Source organism: Paramisgurnus dabryanus, chromosome 4, assembly GCF_030506205.2.
Source record: "Paramisgurnus dabryanus chromosome 4, PD_genome_1.1, whole genome shotgun sequence".
Lineage (NCBI taxonomy): Eukaryota > Metazoa > Chordata > Actinopteri > Cypriniformes > Cobitidae > Paramisgurnus > Paramisgurnus dabryanus.
Window position 1 is genome coordinate 19,539,400 of NC_133340.1, and position 21,983 is coordinate 19,561,382.

At 38.0% G+C, this 21,983-nt stretch overlaps 1 protein-coding gene across 1 annotated transcript; it reads left to right on the forward strand.

Moving 5' to 3' along the window:
- Positions 1–1,202: 1,202 nt before the first annotated feature.
- LOC135760516 (B-cell receptor CD22-like) lies at positions 1,203–12,559 on the forward strand. Its single transcript, XM_065274526.2, has 10 exons — positions 1,203–1,453; positions 1,753–1,793; positions 4,813–5,169; positions 5,247–5,498; positions 9,929–10,183; positions 10,268–10,525; positions 10,612–10,702; positions 10,799–10,847; positions 11,246–11,490; positions 11,720–12,559. The coding sequence occupies exons 1-10, from the start codon at positions 1,425–1,427 to the stop codon at positions 11,763–11,765; spliced, it is 1,623 nt and encodes a 540-aa protein (XP_065130598.1). The 5' UTR covers positions 1,203–1,424; the 3' UTR covers positions 11,766–12,559.
- The last annotated feature ends 9,424 nt before the right edge of the window (positions 12,560–21,983 follow it).

Below are 21,983 nucleotides of genomic sequence, written 5' to 3' on the forward strand. Positions count from 1 at the left end.
ACAACAAACCACCATCATTGTGATCAGTGTTTGCACTTCATCAGCTCATTTGCATTTTAAAAGACACACCCAAAACGACACATTTTTGCTCAAACCTACAAAGTGGCAATGCTAACATTTTCATCATATGACCCCTTTAAAGGTACAAAATAGGTGCTTAAGTAAGGGATAATGTAGAGGCAGCCGGTAGTTATTGGGAAATAAGCCCCGACAGTGTGATCAGGACCCGACGCGAAGCGGAGGGTCTTGTATCACACTGAAGGGGCTTATTTCCCAATAACTACCGGCTGCCTCTACATTATCCCGCTTATTACACGGCTACTTGCAACATAACAAAAAAAACTGGACATGAATATGAATTTGAAACATTTTATTGGCATATTTGTTTTAAATTAACATTTTTATCCTTCCGCGAAACTTGCACAGATGCATAAAATGATCGTAATACCTTATTAAGATCCTCTGCTTCATACTTGTCTGTCTCCATTTTTTCTCTTTTAGCCAGTCTTTGAGAAGTTTTAATCCCCATTCTGTTTTTTTGTGTGTGTTGGCTTCGTAGCTGTCATGCTCTATTTTGTCAAGTTCAGTCTCAGTAAGCTGTCTGTGTCTTGTCGTGGTTGTCGAGTGTTTGTCACAAGATGGCGCCAAACAGACAGTAATCTTTATTGATCTTTATTGGCGCGGAGCGATTTTACTCGTGAAAGTAGTCCGGCTATGCGTTATTATTTTGGAGCGGTTATTATTTGAAAAGAACGAACCTGCAAATGTCTCAACTGACCAATCAGAATCAAGCATTCCAGAGAGCCGTGTAATAAGGTATAATATTGTACCCAAAAGGTACAACATTTCAATGTGTTGTATACCCATAAAAGGTACAAAACTGAACCTTTGAGGGTACCACCCCAGTGACAGAAAAGGTACAATTTTGAACTTTTTTTCTGACAGTGTGGGTATGTTGAGCTAAAACTTCACATATGCGCTCTAGGGACACCAAACTTGTTTCACCTATTTAAAAAAAAATCATGACATTGTCATAATGTTTGAAAATATAATGTAACATCCCTATAACGCTCAAACAACCCAGAAACATTCTTAAAATGATTTCAAGGAAGGTTCTTAGATCTTTTCACTGTTAGCTGGGCATGCACAACTATTATCTGGGATTTGTAAACAGATATGGAGGGACGGAAGATACCCTGACTGTAGACAATGACAGACTTTTCATTATCTTTGTTTAGTAACTTTTTAAAAATCAAATGTTTAAGATTAAAGCTATTTTTGTTTTGCAAGTGGTTTTAGTTCAGTTTCTGCTACAGTATACTAATGATGGCATATTACACAATACAGAAAAGAGGAAGAGACTTTCAGCTTACATTTGCATTTCATTTTTAAAGTTAAGTAAGTTTCCGTTGTCTGTCTTCTGAATGCTTGAGTTCAGATACATCAGATCCCGGTAAGAGTAATTCAATGACTTATGTGGTATATAATTCATATTGTATTGAAGAATTATTATCTGAGTACTGCTAATATTGAAGCTTAGTCTCACATTATGACTTTGTCATTAATATTTTCTCAGTCTAAACTCAAAATATTGTTTGTAAGAGAGATGCAATTAGTAAAACGACTAAAGTGAAAGATCTTATACTGTAGTAGAGCTTGTAGTACAGTGGAAAGCTGCTGTTTCATGAAAAATGAATAAAGTTAAAAATGACATGTTTTATTGTTGTGTATATAATATATGTTTCTGTTCAGAATGGCTCTTCTTCCTCTAATCTTTCTGCTCATGATTCAGGGTGAGTCTCAGATGTTACATCATCACTTCCTTTTGTTTCTTCTAAGGAGCATCTTTATTATTTTAACTGCAATTGCTTGGCTGGCAAATGTTTTTGAGTCAGTCTATTGTAAATGTCACTGCTCACTGTCCTGTAGATTCATATTGAGTGCCCTGGTGTTCCCCTTATTTGAGCAGTAGACTGTGAGTCAGACCCCAAGTAGTAAAAAACTTGGCGAAATGTCTACTGTATTAAAATAATATTTGCTTACAATATAAGTAATGCTCGTCAATAAACTGATCTTCTTTAGCTTTGGTCTCTCATTTACCTTCCCGCTGGTTTATTATGACAATGTCGTTGCAGCAGGTGGATTTTAAAATAAAAAAATGTCAGGTTTCTAACTATTAAACACAGAGACCAGAAAATTCTCATTAATATTTTTAGTTAATGTGATTGTTTAAAAGACATCCCAGATAGCAAGCAAACATTGAAATGATGTTAAAAATTGTTGATTTTGTCAATGTTTGTCCCATTTAATCAATATCAGGTTTGCACCCTCCATTAATATTGAAATATTGCTTTAGTTGGGCCAATGACTCTTGACTTACACTAAGTTATATCTTTCTTTTCTCAGTGTTTGTATGTGATTATGCAGAATCACATGTGCTTCAAAGTTAAGTTGAAATTTGTTGATATTTATGAAGAAATTAATATGAGAAAAAAAATTAATTGCATTACATGATGATGATCTATTTTTGACCATTATAATTGTTCTGGTTTGTAAGTGATCTGTGACAAGATAGGCACAAAAAATACTGACACATTCAGACATCATCACTCATCCTACAAATCTCAACAATAGTGACAATCATCAAACAAATTGAGATAAAACTATCAACTGCAATGCATGCTGGGAATCATGGATTACATTCGAGCTTGTTCGGGTTCATGAGGTACCGCAAAAACCAACAGCCGTATGACGCCAAAGTTCCACGTGGACGATTTATAAGCAAAAAGCGGTTCTTTGACGTCATCCGGCTGTAGATTCTTGCGGCGCCGCATGACTCGAACAAGCCTATTTTGTCCGACTTGAGCTGACGCTGAAGGCATGTGACTGACGTATGGTTTTAAAGGGGCCATAGCATGAAAATCTAACTTTTTCCATGTTTCAGTGCTATACTGTAATTGAGTTCCCAGTGCTTCTATCAACCTAGAAAATTGAAAAAGATCAACCTAGTAACTTAGTTTTGGTAAACCATTCTCTCCAAGCACGTGAAAAATTAGGTCATTGAAATTTGCTCTCCTTATGATGTCATAAGGAGATTTTATTATAATAAGACCGCCCCTTAATCGGCACTATCTAACCACAGCACTGCCATTTAGTGCAGAGAGAGAGAGAGAGAAAATAATTGACAGCACAATTATTATTAAAAATTATTGGGACATGTCTGCATTAAAGTACAGCAAGAGGCAACCAGCAGGTGTCCGGCTTGATGGCTCTGTCTTCAGCTCCTCCCTCAACTGCAAGCGGCAAACCTTGCGGATTGGTCTGCACAGCGCCGGATGATCTCAAACAAGCCTATTAGTACTATATTGATCCCCAGTATGCATTGCAGCATACTTCCTTTTGTTAATTATTACCATTGATGAGCTTCATAGACTGATTCATGATGTCAGAGATTGATTTGAGAGCTTTATGTTATAAGCATGTTTTTAGAATTCCAAAGATAACAGATCTGACGCTGCTTTCAACTAGCGACAAAAACTTAACATTAAAACAGAGTCAAGAACCTAACTAAAGCAATCACTGATCATTATAATGATAGTTTGTTAAAATTGCAAGAATTTTTCAACATTAATGGAGAGTGCAAGCATGATGTTAATGCAATGGGATTAACATTGACAACCCCACCATTTTTAACATTCTTTAAATGGTTGCTTGCTATCTGTGATGTCATGCACACTTAAAGGGATAGTTCACCCAAAAATGAAAATTCTGTCATCATTTACTCATTCTCATGTTGTTACCAACCTGCATAATTTTTTTTGTTCTGATGAACACAAAGGAAGAGATTTTGAGAAATGTTTGTAACCAAACCGTTCATGGACCCCATTCACTTCCATAGTAGGAAAAAAATACTATATTCTTTTCACAATATTAGTACACAAGTGAAATGCAATTAAAAACTATCATAAAAATAAAGTGTATGAAGATAAGATAAACTTCACATGAACACAGTCCTGTAGTGTTTGCTCCGACAGTCTTCTAAAAACTTTTGCTTTTAACAAGAAAAAAAATGATAAAACTATAGTGTGTAGTGTACATGCCCAACAACCACTGAAGGATTAATAAAAAAATCTGATTTACACAAAATGTCCATTTGATATTTCAGACAACTCAATCTTAGTGTTAAGCAGATACAGTAAGTCTAGGACTATATCTTGGCAGGAAGGAGCTTCATAAATGGGATGGTGATTCTAACACACTGTGTTTCTTGCTTTACTTGTCCTTTATTTTAGCTAAGAAAAATCTTGGACCATTGTTTCCATTGTAAGAATCATGATTAGAAATATATTTTAGTTGATTTTAGGATTCATATATTTGTTATGATTTACCCCTGAACATGTAAATGGGGTCCACGAACGGTTTGCTTACAAACATTTCTCAAAATATTTTCCTTTGTGTTCATCAGAACAAAGTAATTTATGCAGGTTTGTAACAACATGAGAATTAGTAAATGATGATAGAATTTTCATTTTTGGGTGAACTATCCCTTTAAACCTACGCAGTGTCACCAAATGCCCCACGTAATTGTGAAACAGGACGCTCTTGACAAACAATAGACAAAGAATATAATTATCCTTTCAGTATACTGTTACAGCCATATTACTGACATTTTTTTTTTGACATATTATAAGATCTTTTATCATACACTAAAGAGTGTTGCACTTATCCCATTTAGAGTTTGGTCATTTAACACTGTTCACAGTGCTTTTGAAGTCCCAGACTTGACATTTTCCTCTTTATTGTGTGTTTCAGGAGATTATAGTGCTGATGATGAGTGGGGTGTGAATTACAGCTCTTCATCCATCTGTGCACTAAAGGGTTCAACAGTGATAATAAACTGCACTTATAAATACCCTACTGGACGTCAGATCACGAAAGTGTTCTGGACCAACACTGATGTTAGACAACCAAATAAGGATTTTCCAGATCTGTCTGAGGACTCTAAATACAGTCAGAGGTTTAAGTATCTGGGAGATAAACAACACAACTGCACCATGAGACTGACTGATGTGAGACAGACAGATTCACACGAATACTTTTTCAGATTTACTACTTATAAAGCTGATGGGAAATGGCTTGGAAAACCTGGAGTGACTCTTAATATCACAGGTAAGTGAATTACTCACTGATGATAATAATGTGTGTTGAATGACATGTAGATATCTGTATCTGTGTTGTGTTGTCAGATCTTCAGGTGGAGTCTTCAGGTGAGAGAGTGACAGAGGGACATTCAGTGACTCTTACATGTAAAAGCAGATGCAGTCTGACTGACAGATCAACATTCATCTGGTTTAAATACACACAGTCATTAAGTGAGAGAACAGACAGAAACAATCAACTCATCCTGCAGTCAGTAAGAAGAGAGGATGCAGGCAACTATAGCTGTGCTGTACAGGGACACAAACTCACATCACCTCATCAATATCTCAATGTCATCTGTAAGTTTAAAGCTCTCTTCCTCTGCTGGGCCAAAGACAAAATTATAATGGTGGGCTGCAGGCAATATTCCCAACAGTGTATAGATAAATTAGGTCAGCTTCTGTTTCTACACAGTAAAACTCACAGTGTTGAATGAACACTGCTGGGAGTTTATATGGTCCCACTCTACAGAGTGTTAAAGTAACACTGAAGCAGTGTTAAAGTTAATGTGATAATGAATGAATGATAATGATTTAGTCATGGTAAACACCTGCTGAATCATTCCGTGTCAAATCTGTACTACGACTGCAGAGTTATTTTCTAAACATGGATGATGGGGTGGTTTCCCGGACAGGGCTTATCTTAGTCCAAGACTAAAATGCATGTTTGAGCTACTTTAGTTTCAAAAAACCTTGTACTGACATATTTCAACATATATCAGTGCCATTGTTTTGTATCAAGATGCACACAAGTATAGTTTTTTGTAAGGTTTGTTTGTAAAAACTTCTTAAATGTCCTAATACAACTAATGCCTAGTCCTTGATTAAAGGGGACATATTATGAAAATCGGACTTTTTCCATGTTTAACTGCTATAAATGTGTCCCCAGTGCTTCTATCAACCTAGAAAATGTGAAAAAGATCCACCCAGTAACTTAGTTTTGGTAAACCATTTTCTGCAAGCATGTGAAAAAATAGGTCATTGTAATTTGGCCCTTATTGTGATGTCAGAATAAGGTAATACCGCCCCCTTTATCTGCACTATCCAACCACAGCACAGCTATTTAGTACCAAGAGAAAGAGAGAGAGAGAAAATAATTCACAGCACAATTGAGTTTCAATTGCAACAAACCACCATCATTGTGATCAGTGGTTGCACTTCATCCGCTCATTTGCATTTTAAATGACACACCCAAAACGGCACACTTTTGCTCAGACCTATTTTAGACTTAGTTTTCATCTTAAAAAAAATCTCATAATATGTCCCCTTTAATCTAAACCCTGTCTGGGAAACGCCCTGCGAAGTTTAACTTCTAAACTGCTGTCAGAACAAAATACAAGTCCTCATCTACACCAGCATCCACACATGTGATTTAGTAGTCAAATCTTCTTTCTGACGTGATGTAATCAGAAGTCTAATGGACATTTACCACAACATTTATCACATTAAGTTTAAAGGGGTCATATTATGAGATTTTTCCTAGATGTAAAATAAAAATTTGTGTGTGTATGCAAAGTTTTAGCTAAAATACCCCACAGATAATTAATTATAGCATGTTAAAATTGCCACTTTGTAGGCCTGAGCAAAAGTTTTTGGGTGTGTCATTTAAAATGCAAATGAGCTGATGAAATGCAAACACTGATCACAATGATGGTGGTTTGTTGTAATTGAAACTCAATTGTGCTGTCAAATTGTTTTCTCTCTCTCTTATTGCACTAAATGGCAGTGCTGTGGTTGGATAGTGCAGATAAGGGGGCAGTATTATTGTAATTTGCCTTGCTACCTACCTCACAAAATAGGGCGAAATCTGAACAACCTAATTTTTCACATGCTTGCAGAAAATGGCTTACAAAAGAAAATTTTGGATTGATATTTTTTCACGTTTTCTCGGTTGATAGAAGCACTGGGGACTAGCGCTGTGTTCAAAATATCGATACGGCAAAACATTGTCATGAACGCCTGACGATGCGCGCATCGATACAGCACCTTCCGCATTGATTCAGATGCACTTTTGAAAGTAGCGTGACAAATCGCTGTCGATCGGTGATCCATATGGAAAGGACGCATGTGACCCACAGAGTACTTAGAGTGAAAGGGTATACTTTCACTTTCCGTGTCCGTCTTGCAGGTGCACGCGTCTACACAACTTGCACGCCTAGTACTCTCTTTCTTGCCCTTGCTCTCTCACGCTCGTGTTTGTGTATTTAAAATCAATGAGTTCAGTAAGAAAGCGCAGATATCTTAGCCTACACTACTGCAAAGCGCTTTATTAACCTCTTATAAAACAGTACTAATGCATTTGAGAAGAAACACGACAAAGAGCTGCATGTGAAAAGTGTACGTCTAGAGAAGAGCTACAAAACTATAGCTGTCACTTTAATAATCTAATTTCTATTAAATAGTATTAAGACTGCGCGTTTATACATATATTCATAGATATAGAATAATTAAATGAGAGACAAATATAATGCCTAGAGTAAGGAACTATCTTTATAAAACTGCTTTGAAAAAACATAAGTTAAGTACTAACTTAATTTTAAGTATTTCTACGAGTTACCCCAAAAGCGAATAAATGAATGGCAAAAACATAACTGTTACAAGACTGCTAATTCAATGTACAATAAACAGATAATAATAATAATAATAATAATAATAATGTTACTAAATTCTGAACAAAAATGTAATTTCAAATATTCTTATATCGCAGTGGTTCCCAACTCCAGTCCTCGGGACCCACTGCTCTGCACATTTTGGATGTCTGTCATATCTAACACACTCAGTTCAGTTCATGTAATAAAAAACAGCTCTTACATTTATTTTAGTCTAGTACTAGTCTAATCCCTGTCTGGGAAACTGCCCCTATTTCCCCACTTTGTTTTTGCTTTGGATTCATTTGAAGTCACCATTGTGGTGATAAATCTCTCCTTAATGCATTTTCTTTGACCTTCACTGAACTAAATTAAATTCTGAATAAGACTGCTGCAATGCTTTAATTTTCTTTGTTCAAGAGAGACATCAACACTTCAGATAGAAATTTCAACAATGGCGACAGTAAGAAAGTTAAACAATTTTGTCATGTAGCAATGACAAATGAGTTATGGTTCCCAGCATGCATTGCAGCATGAAGCTTTGTTGTTGATTGTCACCATGGTTGTGTTTTATACGCGGATTGTTGATGTTTTAGTGTGTCTGATCAACACTGTAGATTAGATTTGTGATGTTTGAAAAATATACAACATTATTCAGTGATTATTTTTGTAGGAGAACATTGAAACACAATACTCTTGGTTTGTTTAAAGGGGACATATTATGAGATTTTTTTTAAGATGTAAACTAAGTCTTAATCTAGGTCCGAGCAAAAGTGTGCCGTTTTGGGTGTGTCATTTAAAATGCAAATGGGCGGCTGAAGTGCAAACACTGATCACAATGATGGTGGTTTGTTGTAATTGAAACTCAATTGTGCTGTCAAGTCCTTCTTTTCTCTCTCTTTCTCTCTGAACTAAATGGCAGTGCTGTGGTTGGATAGTGCAGATAAAGGGGGCGCTATTACCTTATTCTGACATCACAAAAAGAGCCAAATTACAATGACCTATTTTTTCACATGCTTGCAGAGAACGGTTTACCAAAACTAAGTTACTGGGTTGATCTTTTTCACATTTTCTAGGTTGATAGCAGTTAAACATGGAAAAAGTCAGATTTTCATAATATGTCCCCTTTAAGACTTTATTTATCTCACCCTCCTCTGCTCACATGTGGTTTATAAACTCACAATCACAATGAACAAAAGAAATTTAATACAAATCTTCAAGACCCAAGTGCCCAACTAAAAGGAAACCTTTATTAACCAGATTAACAGCAGTTATTTAGAAGTTAAACTTATCATCCATGTAACTCTGCAAGCAAGTTGAAATTTAAAGGGGACATATGATGAAAATCTGACTTTTTCCATGTTTAACTGCGATAATTGTGTCCCCAGTGCTTCTATCAACCTAGAAAATGTGAACAAGATCAACCCAGTAACTTAGTTTTGGTAAACCATTCTTTGCAAGCATGTGAAAAAATAGGTCATTGTAATTTGGCTCTTATTGTGATGTCAGAATAAGGTAATACCGCCCCCTTTATCTGCACTATCCAACCACAGCACAACCATTCAGTTCAGAGAGAAAGAGAGAGAAAAGAAGGACTTGAGAGCACAATTGAGTTTCAATTACAACAAACCACCATCATTGTGATCTGTTTGCACTTCAGCCGCTCATTTGCATTTTAAATGACACACCCAAAATGGCACACTTTTTCTCGGACCTAGATTAAGACTTAGTTTACATCTTAAAAAAAATCTCATAATATGTCCCCTTTAAACATTTTAAACAGAGAAGATGATAGTGTTCATTTAACTCTGGAGATTTAATTTAATATTTTGGTTTCCTTCATCGATTTTTATATGGCAGTGGATGAAAGTCAGTAGTAGTTCTTGTATTTTTTGTCCTTCAGTGATTCAGCTCATTATCATCAGGTGTCTTTAACAGTTAAATATCATCACTCAAATGATCACTTAATTATTTTATTAACTTAAACACAGCTTCAGAGTTACTTTTAACACCCTGCCGGTGGTTCCCTTATGAACACCGACCTGTGTTAAATTAACACCAGGGAATTTACTAAATGTTAAATGTCATTGACACTTGTAGGCTTTAATTGACAAACTGTAATGTTGCAATTTATTTCATTAGATGCTCCAGACAATCCTGTAATCTCTGTCAATCCATCTGGTGAAATAGTGGAGGGTGATTCAGTGAATCTGACCTGTAGCAGTGATGCAAATCCACCTGTTCATGAGTACAACTGGTTTAAGGAGAATAAAACTGTTGCATCTGGCCAAACCTACATCATCTCAAAGATCAGATCAGATCACAGTGGAAAATACAAGTGCAAATCAAGTAATGAACTTGGACAAAAATATTCAGCAGTGACATTAAATGTCTTGTGTAAGTTCGTTATAAAACAGTGTAGAACATTCCAGCAAGAGTAACACAAATGTTGAACACTGACAATAAACAAAATGTTTTTAGATTCTCCAAAGAATGTGACAGCATCCATCAGTGGATCTGGTGAAATAATGGAGGGTGATTCAGTGACTCTGACCTGCAGCAGTGAATCAAATCCACCTGTTCAGATCTACACCTGGTTTAAGGAGAATGAAACATCATCTGTTGGATCTGGACAGACGTACAGCATCACTAACATTAACTCCAGTCACAGTGGATGGTTTTACTGTGAGGCTCAGAATGAAGTCGGATCTCAGAGATCTGCTGCTGTTTCAGTTACAGGTGAATTTTTTTTAATGTTTTACCTGCATGTCTTAACATCTTTTCTTACTGTGGAGAGTAAATATTGATGTTTCTTCTTCTTACAGTGCTTCATAGTTATTATAATCTACTTCTTGGGATCTCATTGGGATGCGGAGCATTATTTATTGTCGTCATCATAATAATTTTGTTTATAATGTAAGTCAATAAAACTCAAAGAGTGTATGCATGTAATTCATATTCAGATCATTGTGGATGAATTTGGATATCTGATTATGTTTAATATTTCAACAGGAGAAAACAAAAAGATGCCAAAACCGAAGATGCTGCTGGGAATCAGCAGGTTTGTACTCCTTGAAGTAGATTCATTCGAAGTTATCTTTGTATTTTACATCAGACCCATCTAATCTATAAGGAAACATGATTCTAAATATATGTTGCAATGCATGCAGGGTATCAACAAATTCCAAATCTCAACCAGGACCCCCAGCATGCACTGTGGCATGAATAAATTATGAACTTCTTTACTATTTTCTTTGTCACTATTGTTGAGGTTTTACCCTGATTCTAAAAACTTGAATGTCTAAATTTAGCAGTGTTATGTTTTTACAGAATGATGATCTGCCGTGAAATTTCATTATTATATACACTGAATTGGTGTTTAGAAAATAAGAAATTGTATAAAGATCTTGTGCATCTGTGACTTTAGTTTAGTTTGCCTAGTAAGTTGTTCTCTTTCAGGGTGACTTCTATAGCAACGTTCATGCTTCTGAATCAGCCCATTGTGATGATCACTACAGCAGTGTTACACCCAAGGGACACAGAACAGATCAGACATCTGCAGGAAAAACTCCTGAATCTGGAGATCCAGAGGAGATCCAGTACGCAAGTGTCCACCATCAAGCGATCAAAGAGATGAAGAGTTCAGAAGAGATTGAAAACCCATATGACAATATTAGAAATTACAAACCTGATGCTGCTGTGAGGTATGAAGAAACAACTTTTTCTTTACAATTTACCCCCCAAAATTAAAAGATTTTTTTATTTTTCTCTGGAACTCAAAAAGATGAATTAAAAGAGAAATTTAGCAAAATGCTCATGAGGAACATAAAAAAGATTGAGAAAGCACTTCTGAAAAAAAATGCCGTGTTCTGTGATCAACATACATTCCTAATTGCATTTGATGTGTAACATTGTGTTTCTTTTTGGTTTTAGATCAAATGTGGAGGAGACTTCAGTGATCTACAGCAGTGTAAAATGATAGTTGGAGACCAGCGTTCACAATGTCAAAGTTCAGCAAAAAAATTAAGAAAATAATTCACCAAAAATGAATATTATGTTGTTGTATATTTAATGCTAGTCATCCAATCTTTTATATTACCTCAAGTGAACTTCAGATTCATTGCAGATGGATTGCTGTTGTTTGCTCAATAGTTTTTACATGCATGTTCATGTGTATATGTAGCCTAAGCTCTGGGGAGAAAAAGTTCATTGTACATTTCAAGTTCAAGTAAATTCATGTATGGCTTTGTCTTCACTTGACATTCAAATAAACACAATGTAACTGTAGCTGAGCATGATGCTTGCAACACCACATGTGTGGGTTCAATTCTAGTCAACATGCATATTGATTTAAAGGGGACATATTATGAAAATCGGACTTTTTCCATGTTTAACTGCTATAAATGTGTCCCCAGTGCTTCTATCAACCTAGAAAATGTGAAAAAGATCCACCCAGTAACTTAGTTTTGGTAAACCATTTTCTGCAAGCATGTGAAAAAATAGGTCATTGTAATTTGGCCCTTATTGTGATGTCAGAATAAGGTAATACCGCCCCCTTTATCTGCACTATCCAACCACAGCACAGCTATTTAGTACCAAGAGAAAGAGAGAGAGAGAAAATAATTCACAGCACAATTGAGTTTCAATTGCAACAAACCACCATCATTGTGATCAGTGGTTGCACTTCATCCGCTCATTTGCATTTTAAATGACACACCCAAAACGGCACACTTTTGCTCAGACCTAGATTAAGACTTAGTTTACATCTAAAAAAAATCTCATAATATGTCCCCTTTAATGTATACGCCAAAAGCATCAATAACTACATATGTCTCAATGATTATTATTTGATGAACATTGGGTTGGCAGGTTCTGTCTGTCTGAAAGATTTGAGTCATTTCCTGTCTCCCTGTGTAATGCTTCCTTTCATCTGTTTCCTGTTAACTACAGAAAAAACAATACCATTATATGATACTGCAGCTTTGCATTAGGGTTTTATTTGCAGTGTGAAGGGTTAACAGTTTGTTTTTAAAGTCTGATATTAAATGTGATCTCAGTTTGCCACCCCAGCTAAATCAAAATGAGAAAAAAGAGCGTGTAAATAAAATAAATATCAAAATATTGGAAAATAACCAAGATTCTCTTTTCTAATGCTGAGGGCATATCCACTGTTGGTGCTAAAACCACGCCCACCCGGGGGGAAAGCTGCCCTCTCTCTCAACTTTCAAATACCGCTACAACCGCAATGGATGCCACGATTTTGTTAGGGGGACGAGGAAATAAGGAAAAAAAATTAACTGTGTAACTCCACAATTCGGTGCTATATAGTTCACAATCTTTGTAACATTTTTCATCCATACATTTCTAACATTTGGCCTGTAATGTGTTTGTAAATAATGATCTTAAATGACTTTACCCTATCTTTATACTTCCCTCTCTGTGGTTAAAATGACAGCTTCTGTTCTTACTCAATGCATTTTGAAATTCTTCTGAAAAACATCCAACACATAATTGCATATAAAATGCCACCAGGTTAAGGTAATGTAGAGATAGCTTAATAAGAAATTTTGCATTTATCATTTATTTCAAATATGTATTTCTTGAATCTTTCACTCAGAACATTTTTGTTGCATTTTTTTCAAAAACTGTTAGATGACCTAAAGTCATTTATTATTCGTCTTAGCAAAAGAAAGAGGAAGACATGTATTCTAATTACATCAAAAATTCGAAATAAAGAGAAGTAACCATGTCAAACTCATCATTTGCGTGCTGGTTAAATGTAAGAAGATTAGATTAACTACAACACGGTAAGTATCACTTGATCATATTGAAAATCTGTTGCAGAACCCTATAGCTCACCCATGACATTCGATATGTTTGAAAAAGCTTTAACTTTGTAGTTAACATTCACTGGTGTGGTTTTAGGACAGACAGTGATTTATAAACATTGATACTGTGTGTGTGTGTTACAGTATATTGTTCCTATAGTGATGTCATACATAATGGCTTTTCCTGCTCTTCATCTGATTCTTCTTCTCTTGATTTCAGGTGAGTGATGATACGGTAGAGAGTGAGATTGAAATGCAAGATGTTATACTTTATAAATGCAATTATAACGGTGCACTCTCAGAAAAAAGTTACATGATGGTACAAAAGTAATCACCGGGGCGGTACCTTTTCAAAAAGTACACTTTTGTACCTAAAAGGAACATACTATTACATAGAACATATTAGGTATTTATTGGGACCTTTTGATGAGGTACCTTCCCCAGTGGTACAACTTTTGTTGAGATTGTGGTTATTTAACATCCTTTTTTAAAAGTTTTGTCTCAGCTGTGCTCCTGTAATGCTCAGTGGTACAGCATTGCAGTGCAAAAGGTTATAGATTTGAACCAAATAATGTTCTGATTTTTTTTATGAATTCAATATTTGGCTTGATTGCAAAAGGTTATAGATTTGAACCACATAATGTTCTGATTTTTTGTATGAATTCAATATTTGGCTTGATGGCTAAATCTGGTGGAAATTTTCACCTCAGAAATCCCCATACTGATAAAAATGCTGATGTGTCAAATACATATTTTCCCTGCTGTATATACACTATTATACACTATTAAGGCAAATAACTCATAAAAACCTCTGAAGCACGCACGTGATTGAGCAGAAAGTGAAGCTTGATTTGTCATCGGTCACATGATTTCTACATTAACAACACAAACTTCAAATCGAGGCTTCATCTGGCACGCCCAACTTTGCTCGACAAAAGCCTTGGTCCAAATGTAACATCACTACCATAAGGGAATACCTATTTATCTACATCCAAGGCCGTGCACAGAAATTTTAAAGGGGTCATAGCATGAAAATGTTAGCATTGCCACTTTGTAGGTTTGAGCAAAAATGTGTCGTTTTGGGTGTGTTTTTTAAAATGCAAATGAGCGGATGAAGTGCAAACACTGATCACAATGATGGTGGTTTGTTGTAATTCAAACTCAATTGTGCTGTCAAGGGTGCGTTCCACTCCAGTTTTAGACACACACTCGCGAACTTCCCTAAGCACTTCCCCTCGGGGGAATCCCTGTCGCCATTTTGAAGTGCGTTCCACTTCGTCAAGTGGACGAGGGAAGTTTGTATGGACAGACCCTCGCTCCCTCGATTTTGACCGAGGGAGCGAGTCTGCTTCATATGTACACTTCATGCATCTTCATATCACACAATCCAACACGATTGTGACGTCACTTCAGCAACTCGCGCTTTGCACATGGAGGGGGCGGTCTCCACTTTCCATGTGATCAAGGGCTTAGGGCGTTCCATTTGAACCCACTTCAAGTGTTCTAGCAGTAGTGGGCACTCGTACAACGTAAGCAATGACGTACATCCGAGTGAACGAGACTGAGGGAAGTTAGCGAGGGAAGTTAATAAAAAAACGAACTGGAACGCAGGGCAAGTCCTTCTTTTCTCTCTCTTTCTCTCTGCACTAAATGGCAGTGCAGTGGTTGGATAGTGCAGATTAAGGGGGCGGTATTATTATAATAAGATATCCTTATGACATCATAATGAAAGCCAAATTTCAATGACCTATTTTTGCTCACACCTACAAAGTGGCAATGCTAACATTTTCATGCAACAATGGCCCCTTGAAGGGGCAGTGGCCCAAAACAAAAATGGAGCACTGGGGGGGGGGGATTTATATGGTTTTAACAAAATATTATAAATATGATGTGTTATAGATAAGCATCAAAAAGGAGAAGTGATTATAATGGAAAATATACTTAATACCATGAATTAAAGTGTGACAAAACTGCTTAATATTCTATATGTTTTACATGCTGGAGCTTTGAATCCATGTTTGCAATGTTGAACTGCCTTTGTTCAATCTACCTGTTAATACAACAAACTGTCGTCTCCGCCCTTCAAAGAGTGGACACAGATTGTGAGAGATGCAATGATGGTGGTTTGTTGAAATTGAAAGGCAATTGTGCTGTCAGTTATCGGCTCTCTCTCTGCAGTGCCGTGGTTGGATAGTGCAGATTAAGGGGCGGTATTATTGTAATTGGCTTTGCTTGCTACCTACGTCACAAAACAGACAAAATTTGAATTACCTAATTTTTCACATGCTTGCAGAGAATGGATTACCAAAACAAAGTAACTGCCTGGGTTGTGGTTTTTCCCGTTTTCTTGGTTGATAGAAGCACTGGCGACCCAATTATAGCACTTAAACATTTAAAATGTCAGATTTCCATGCTATGGCCCCTTTAATAGTTAAACTTAAACAATGCGCTGAATGTTGTGTGTGGTCAGAGCTACATGCTTATGTAATTAGATCATAATTTTTAATTTTGTAATTTAAAACAGTTATCATACAGTAGTATTGTACAAATTATTTCTCTCATTTATCTGTGTTTCAGGTTTTTATAGTGCTGATGATGAGTTGGGTGTGAATTATAGCTCTTCATCCATCTGTGCACTAAAGGGTTCAACAGTGACAATAAACTGCACTTATAAATACCCTACTGGACATCAGATCATGAAAGTGTTCTGGACCAACACTGATGTTAGACAACCAAATAATGATTTTCCAGATCTTTCTGAGGACTCTGAATACAGTCAGAGGATTCAGTATCTGGGAGATCAACATCACGACTGCACCATGACACTGACTGATGTGAGACAGACAGATTCACACAAATACTATTTCAGATTTACTACTAATGCAGGTGGAAATTGGACCGGTACACCTGGGGTGTCTCTTAATATTACAGGTAAATTAATGACTCATTGATGATAATAATGTGTGTTGAATGATGTGTAGAAATGTGTATGGGAATTTTACACTTCATGTATTCTCTCTGATCGGATAGCTATCTGATTTATTAAAACTGTTCCATTTACATTTGGCCACAGAAATGCGTCTTGGTTGAATGGATTTCAATCCTATCTTTTTTCCCAAGTGTAACATGTCTGGAATGGATACCCTCACGCACAAAGACCACACGACCACTTTATGATGAGATCTGGTATTTTAATCTGTTGGTAAGGAGAAATTATCAGGTCAAAACGGGGTAGCAGCTCCTCCCACTCTGACACACAGTGTTATTTATAGGGAGGACCGCACGTGCATGCGTCCACCAACCTCATGTAGTGAAACTAAGCCAACAATAAAATAAAAATAAAAAAAATAAAATGTGAATAAAGAAAGAACTTTAACTATAGCATATGGATTTCCCCTGCTCATTTTAAACAATGTGCTTTTTTTTACTCAAAAAATGTAGTATATCGCATTGCATCTTAACATTTTACACTTGAATCACAAATATGCACCATTTTACAATACAAACTCATGTGAATACACATTAAATCTGTATTCAAATACTGCATCATACTCTGAATGAGCAAAATAATTACAAAACATACTTAAACTCAGTGTATGTAAACATTATATACAGAACTAGATAATGTGCTTAGTATATTTGCACAGTCATATGCAATCTACACAATGTGCATCACACTCAGCACAAATAAAATGGTTTACCAAATAAAACTTTAAATAACAGTCTTACCTTTTTATAACACTTAACATAAAACACTCATTAACTATCATCCAACACACTTTACTTTATAAAACAAACAAAACAGATAGCATACCTGTTGGTAAGGAGAAATTATCAGGTCAAAACGGGGTAGCAGCTCCTCCCACTCTGACACACTATAGTATTAGCACACAATGCTAATTAGTTAGCGCCACAATTATACTGACTACTTACACAAAATCACATTAAACAGTACATCCTTGTTGCAGCTAATACTATTGAATGTTGACACAATTTTAATTACATTCATCCAATGACAAATATACACATTGAGGCAAAAAAACATCAACATACCAGTGTTATTTATAGGGAGGACCGCACGTGCATGCGTCCACCAACCTCATGTAGTGAAACTGAGGCCAACGCAAAACGCACGATGAGAAACCCCGGATGTGCCCCGCTGATGACACTCCCTCCCCAAACAGGTACTCAAAGAAAAGTTCCTCTACATTTTAGATATTTAAACAAAAATGATTCAAACGAAATTTCGTGAAGTTCATTACTTCAGCATGAATACACACATATGGAAAGTATAACATTAATAAAAAAATTATAATTTTAGAAAATAAAAACTTTAGTACCAAAAATATATATAAATAAAAGGAAAACTCAAAACAAAAAACTCAAAACAAAAATTTAGTCAAAATAATTTTTATACCAGTTACATCCTCCCCCCTGAACTTCACAAATTTCGACTATAGGGGATAATATACACTGGACTCAGACCAACTGCTATTTAGAATATTGTGCAACATAATGTTTCCCACTTACAGGGAAGGTAAGAACAGCAGGTTGATCAGGCCCACTGCAATCACCTGCAAAGGGTGCCTTAAACACCATTCATTTATAGATGAAACTTCATCTCAGATCCAGAACAACAGTGTACTGAAAACATTGACTCAAAAGGCACTTTACATTAAAGTTTAAATCTCTCAAGAACAAAAAAAGTGCATTCTTACTTTAACAAAGACCTTATAACCCCACCAGCCGGATTCAGGGTTTTGATAGACTGGGTCATATTCTCAATTAACCTGTTGACAGGTTTCACTATCCTGCCCACTCTGGTCCTAACTCCAACCACTTCATGGTCTGTAGTTGGTTCAACATTACCAACAGGAATATCATCATGTATAATCTCTGAAGAAATGCTGTTAGATTCATGAATCAGACCTTCGGTTTCTGGAGCTTCAGAATTACTGTCTCTCTCTATGGAGTCATCCTTTGATGCTGAAGGGACTTCTCCCAACACACCAGAAACTGTATCCACTGACACAATACTACTACTACTACTGCTGGGCAAACTCTGCTGAGGGCTCTCATGCACAGCACATTCTTCAACCCAACTGGCAACTCGGTCAGATACACTGGGCTCAATCTCGGGAGCACAATCATTTGCCAAAGAAGTTCTCACACCCATAGACAGTGACGTGCTACTACTGCTGGATGGTACATCAGAATCTTCCAGCTCCAACGGAAGAAAGTTAGCTTGCAGCAATAAGTTGCGGTGAACAGTTTTCTCCTGGCCAGTTTTAGTGTTATGTATACGGTAAATATGGCACTGAGGGTTCAACCCAACTACCCTGTAAGGTGTGGACTCCCACCTATCTGCCAGTTTTCTCTTTCCACGTTCACCTTTGTTGGCCAGGAGAACCTGATCTCCCAACTCAATATCACAGCCCTTTGTTTTCCGGTTGTACAATTCGGCCTGCCGCTGCTGGCTGGCATTGATGTTCTCTTGAGCAACGGTTAGAGCTTCTTTCAGGTCAGTCCTCAACCTCTTTACGTACTTGTCATAGTCAATGACATCACTGTCACCCTCAAGGTTACCAAACATGACATCCACAGGCAGCTTTGGAATTCTGCCAAACATTAGGTAAAATGGGGCATACCCAGTGGATTCATGCACGGTACAGTTGTACGCAAAAGTCAGTGTATAAAGCATCTGAGACCACCTATCCTTGGACCTAGGCGGCAATGCCCTGATCATGTTGCCCAAGGTTCTATTGAACCTCTCGACAAGGCCATTGCCCATGGGATGGTAGGCGGTTGTTCTGGACTTTTTCACTCCTGCGACCTGCAACAGCTCTCGAATCAACTGACTTTCAAAGTTAGCTCCCTGATCAGAGTGGATCCGATCAGGGAAGCCATACACACAGAAGTACTTGTCCCACAATTGCCTTGCCACCTGCCTCGCTGATTGATTACGGCACTGAAAAGCATGAGCCATACGGGAAAAATGGTCAGTAACAACTAACACATCTACGTTATGACCCCTGGAGCTTTCTGCGGTCCAAAAATCAATGCATACAAGCTCCATGGGCCTTGACGTTCTCACACTCTCCAGCGGGGCTCTGCCTTCAGGTTCGGGCGTTTTACTAACGACACAGCGTTGACAACATTTGACGTACCTGCGAACATCATGTTCCAACCCGACCCAGAAGAACCTTTGTCTCGCCAGGTGCATGGTTCTACTTTGGCCCTGGTGCCCTTCTTCATCGTGAATGCCTGTCATCACCTGTGCAACTAAAGACGATGGAACAACATACTGTAACCGTTTCTTTCCTGCCAGATTGTCTTTCCTTACTCGATACAGAACACCATCAACCATCTTTAATTTGTCCCACTGCTTCAAAAGCCTGAGAACTTTATGAATCTCCCCAGCACGCTCACGGCGTGAGGCTCTTTTGCCCCTATTGATGTAAAACAGGACCCGGGACAGGCAAGGATCATTTTGTTGTGCATCTCGAAGTTCATCCAATGACAAAACAGGTAAAGGGCATTGCCCAGGGGGTGACAAATGTTGGATGTCTTGACCTATCAATGAGATTGCTCTGGATTCTACTCCTGCTTCCCAGTGACTATGACCCTCTAACACTGCAGACACCTCAGCACAGGAGAGCTTACATTGGTTTGATGTTACACAGGGAGGGTCATCAGCGCCCTGAAGCCCAGTACTCAGCCTAAATGCTTCCTGCACAGTGTCTTTCCCAAACTGTTCTGCTTCCTTGAGCAGTGAAATGTAAGGTTCAGTCAGCAGTCTCTCGCTGAGCCGGTTAGGAACAAAGGGTTGACGACTCAGAGCATCGGCCACCACATTTTTAGGACCAGGTATGTATTTAATGCTAAAGCGGTATGGCGCCAACTTTGAGATCCATCGCTGTTCACACGCGTCGAGTTTAGGCTTTGTGAGGACATAAGTTAATGGATTGTTATCCGTCCATACGACAAATTCACTGCCTTTCAGCCAGTGACTGAATTTGTCACAAACAGACCACTTCAAAGCCAAAAACTCTAAGCGATGAGCAGGATACCTGGCCTGGGCGCGGTTAAGAGCCTTGCTAGCAAAAGCGATCGGCCGAGCTCTAGTCTCACCCTCTGCAAGCTGCGAAAGTACGGCACCTAACCCGTCAGTAGAAGCGTCAGTGGACAAAATAAATGGCCGGCTAAAGTCAGGATGCGTCAGCACTACAGAATTTACCAAAGCAGCTTTTAGCTGCTGGAAGGCACTGCTGTGCTCCTCCTTCCAATCCCCAGGGCTCAATTTCCTGAATGCAGCAACACGTTTATCTGGAGGCTTTTTGCCCCTTGGGGCAGCTGTCAATGCAAACAAAGGTTTTGCGATAGTGGAGCAATTCTGGATGAATCTCTGGTAATACAACACCATCCCAAGGAAAGACTTTATTTTCCTTTGAGACGGGGTTACCCCATCCTCCATCATCAAATCAGACTCTGACACTGCCGCAATAGCACTGACCTTGTCTGGGTCAGTTGCTACACCTGTACTGTCAATAACATGCCCCAAAAACCGCACGCTTCTCTGAAGGAAATGACACTTTTTAGGAGCTAATTTTAACCCATGTTCACGTAGCCTACTGAACACCATCTCAAGTCTTTTGATGGCCTCACCCTCGTCCGGGGCATACACAAGTAGGTCATCCAGGTAACAAAGCAACGTCAGGAAGTTTTGGTCGCCAAAGATATTCATCATTAGGCGCATGAAGCTAGCGGGGCTGTTACAGAGCCCCTGCGGCAGCCTGTTAAATTCAAATAGGCCCATTGGCGTTGTGAAGGCCGTGAGCTTCTTGTCCTCCTCCGCCATGGCAACATTATAAAAGCCGGAGGTGAGATCCATTACACTAAACAAAGCATTCCCACCCAGGGCCGCCAAGCAGTCTGCTTGGTGAGGTAAGGGGTGAGCGTCCTTAATGGTCCGAGCATTAAGCCAGCGGTAATCAACGCAAACGCGAAGTTCACCGCTCTTCTTCCATACAAGGACCAGTGGGGACGCCCACTCACTACAAGACTTCCTAATGATGTCTTGCTCCTCCATCTCCGAGAGCACCTTCCTCAAGGTTTGATATTGGGCCGGGGGGACACGCCTATACGGAAGCCTAAAAGGGTGGTTGTCTGATAAATGAATCCTATGGACAAACTCTTTGGCCTTACCACAGTCTAGCCTGTGTTTAGAAAACACATCCTGATACTTCTGAATCAGCTGTAGAAGCTGATCCTTCCAGTACGGAGTGACTTCACAGGACCCTATGTCAAGGTCACCGAGGCCAAGCTTTTGCAGTACACTATGTATATCAGAAGGGGGGCTGCATATACCA

What these genes read in the sequence shown, in the direction of transcription:
- LOC135760516 (XM_065274526.2), top strand. Translation starts at nt 1,425, where the DNA reads ATGCTTGAGTTCAGATACATCAGATCCCG. An exon ending in AGTGACTCTTAATATCACAG is followed by an intron (nt 5,170 to 5,246) that starts GTAAGTGAATTA and finishes TTGTGTTGTCAG; the next exon opens with ATCTTCAGGTGGAGTCTTCA. An exon ending in ATGCTGCTGGGAATCAGCAG is followed by an intron (nt 10,848 to 11,245) that starts GTTTGTACTCCT and finishes GTTCTCTTTCAG; the next exon opens with GGTGACTTCTATAGCAACGT.